Source organism: Empidonax traillii, unplaced genomic scaffold, assembly GCF_003031625.1.
Source record: "Empidonax traillii isolate 1590-97213 ecotype Southwest subspecies unplaced genomic scaffold, ASM303162v1 scaffold3217:size14260, whole genome shotgun sequence".
NCBI lineage: Eukaryota > Metazoa > Chordata > Aves > Passeriformes > Tyrannidae > Empidonax > Empidonax traillii.
In genome coordinates this window covers 12,083-14,260 of record NW_020958410.1, presented here as the reverse complement: position 1 = coordinate 14,260, position 2,178 = coordinate 12,083, and the positions used below count along the sequence as shown (strand labels likewise).

At 69.5% G+C, this 2,178-nt stretch overlaps 1 protein-coding gene across 1 annotated transcript in view; it reads right to left on the bottom strand.

The window, feature by feature from the left end:
- Window positions 1–61: 61 nt before the first annotated feature.
- The window catches only part of TIMM50 (translocase of inner mitochondrial membrane 50), a gene marked incomplete at its 3' end in the record, with an annotated part of 3,726 nt that continues 1,609 nt past the window's right edge, over window positions 62–2,178 (bottom strand). The window contains exons 5-9 of the mRNA XM_027910338.1: window positions 1,626–2,063; window positions 1,231–1,357; window positions 974–1,005; window positions 593–614; window positions 62–120 (exon numbers count right to left, since the gene is read on the bottom strand). Coding sequence (XP_027766139.1) covers window positions 62–120; window positions 593–614; window positions 974–1,005; window positions 1,231–1,357; window positions 1,626–2,063 — 678 coding nt within the window. The remainder of the gene's footprint in view (window positions 121–592; window positions 615–973; window positions 1,006–1,230; window positions 1,358–1,625; window positions 2,064–2,178) is intronic.

Here is a 2,178-nt window from a genome sequence, read left to right as displayed (position 1 = left end):
CCCCCCCCCCCCCAAATCCAGGGCCCCCCCCCAAACCCTCACAAAAACGCCCCCCACCCACCTGCCTGTAATCCTTGAAGTACTTGTAGGTCCGCCGGAGGTGCCGAATCCCAAATGGGTCTGTGGGACCCCCTCTGTGAGCCCCCCCTGTCCCTGGGGGGGGGGACAGAGCCCCCCCGTGTCCCCAGGGGGGGACAGAGACCCCCATGTCCCCAGGGGGGGGACAGAGACCCCCATGTCCCCGGGGGGGAAACAGACACCCCTGGGTGGAGAACATCCCCCTCCCCCAGTCCAACCGAAAGCCCCCAAACCCCCCCAGGGTCACACCGCGGTGTGAAAGGGGCCCCAAACAGACACTGGAGGTGACAAACAGGGCCCTTGTGGGGTGACCTCCCCCCGTCCCCTCCCCAGGGATGTCGCTGGGCTGTCCCCCCCACCCCCAGGAGTGCCCCTTGCCCCCCCTTTATCACCCCGTCCCCCTCCCCAGGGGTGTCACCAGGGTGTCCCCCCATCGCAGGGGGGTCCCCTCTCCCCTCCTTCCCTTCCCCCCCTCCCCAAAATGTCCCCTCAGTGTCCCCCCCTCATCACTCACCACCGTCAAACTCGTCTGGGATCTGTGGGGGGACATTGGGGGACACTGGGGGTCACAAGGGACGCGTGGGGACATTCTGGGGCGGGGGGTGACAATGCTGAGGGGCCGCAGATACACCGGGAGGAGGGGACAGGACAGGGACAATTCACAGGGAGGTGCCACGTCCTGTCCCCTCCCCGGGGGTCATTGTCACCCCCTGCCACCCCCTTTGATGTCCCTGCACATCCCACTGTCCCCTCCCCCACATCCCAAATGGAGCCGGAAAAAAGGGGCTTTGGGTGACAAAAGTGGCACTTCTGGGGACAAGACACCGCCTTTTGGGGACAGAACCGTCCCTGAGCCCCCCAGAGACCCCCCCTTGGTCCCCCCCCGTCCCCTCACCTTGGCCCCGTGTTCGTCCACCGCGTTGCTGCCTGTTGGGGACATTGGGGACATCAGAGATACACCGGGGGGGGTGGCCAGGGGACACCGGGGGGGATGTTTGGGGAACACGGAAAGAGTTGGGGACATTCGGGACACGGGGAAAGACGGGAGGGGACACGGGAAGACACGGAGGGATCCCGAGGAGATCCCGGGGACACCGGAGGTGACACTGAGGTGATATTTGGGACAGCAGGGGTGACCCCGCGGGGACCCACCGAACACGTAGAGCACGGCCACCCCCCCGGAGGCCGCCAGGAGCCCCCCCAGGCGCAGGGCCAGGCGCCGCAGCCCCCCCCGCCGGGGGTCCTCGTCCTCGGGGGGGCCAGGGGGGCCCTCGGACACCTGCGGGGACATAGAGGGGACAGGTGACACCTTATGGGGACACAGAGGGGAGGGACGGCGACAACGGGGAGCCCCCCCAGGGACACGTGGAGACCACCCAAGGGACACGTGGGGACATCCAGGGAGTCCCCCAGAGACACCTGGGGACACCCGAGACGCCCCCTGCAGACTCCCCAGACACACCTGGGTATCCCCGGGGGTGGCCGAGGGCGATCGGGGACCCCCGGGAGAGACCGACCAGGCCCCCTGAGCCCCTCCGTGTGCCCACCTGGTGCTGCCGCAGCCGCTCCCGCAGCACGGCCGCGGTGTCGGGGCCACTGAGGGCGCGGCGGGGGGCCGCGGGGGGTCGCGGTTGGGCGTTCCCGGGGGGTCCCTGCTGGGGGGTCCCAGGACCGGCGCAGCCCCGCCGCCCCCCGAGCACCGCGCGGGCCCCCCAAGCCACCGCCCGCCCCGCCATGGACGCCGCCATCTTGCTGTACGGCAGCGCGCCGGCGCGGTCCCGGCACCCAATCAGAGCGAGACATTCTCGCTGGCACCGACCAATCAGAGGGAGGGAGAGCGGGGCGATCGAGGGCACGGCCAATGGCGGCGCCACTGCTCGGCCAATGGAGGCGAGAGGGGGGCGGGGCCGCGTGTGCGACGACCAATTGCAGAGAGGTGAGGGCGGAAGCGGCACGAAGACGGCGCGGCGCATGCGCTCCCAGAGCTAACAGGGGGTTGGAAAGGGCGACCCCCAAAACCGGCCCCAAAATCCCCCTGGGACCCCTCTAAACCAGCCCCAAAATCCCCAGACCCTCACAGAATTGGGGGAGGAGGGGCTG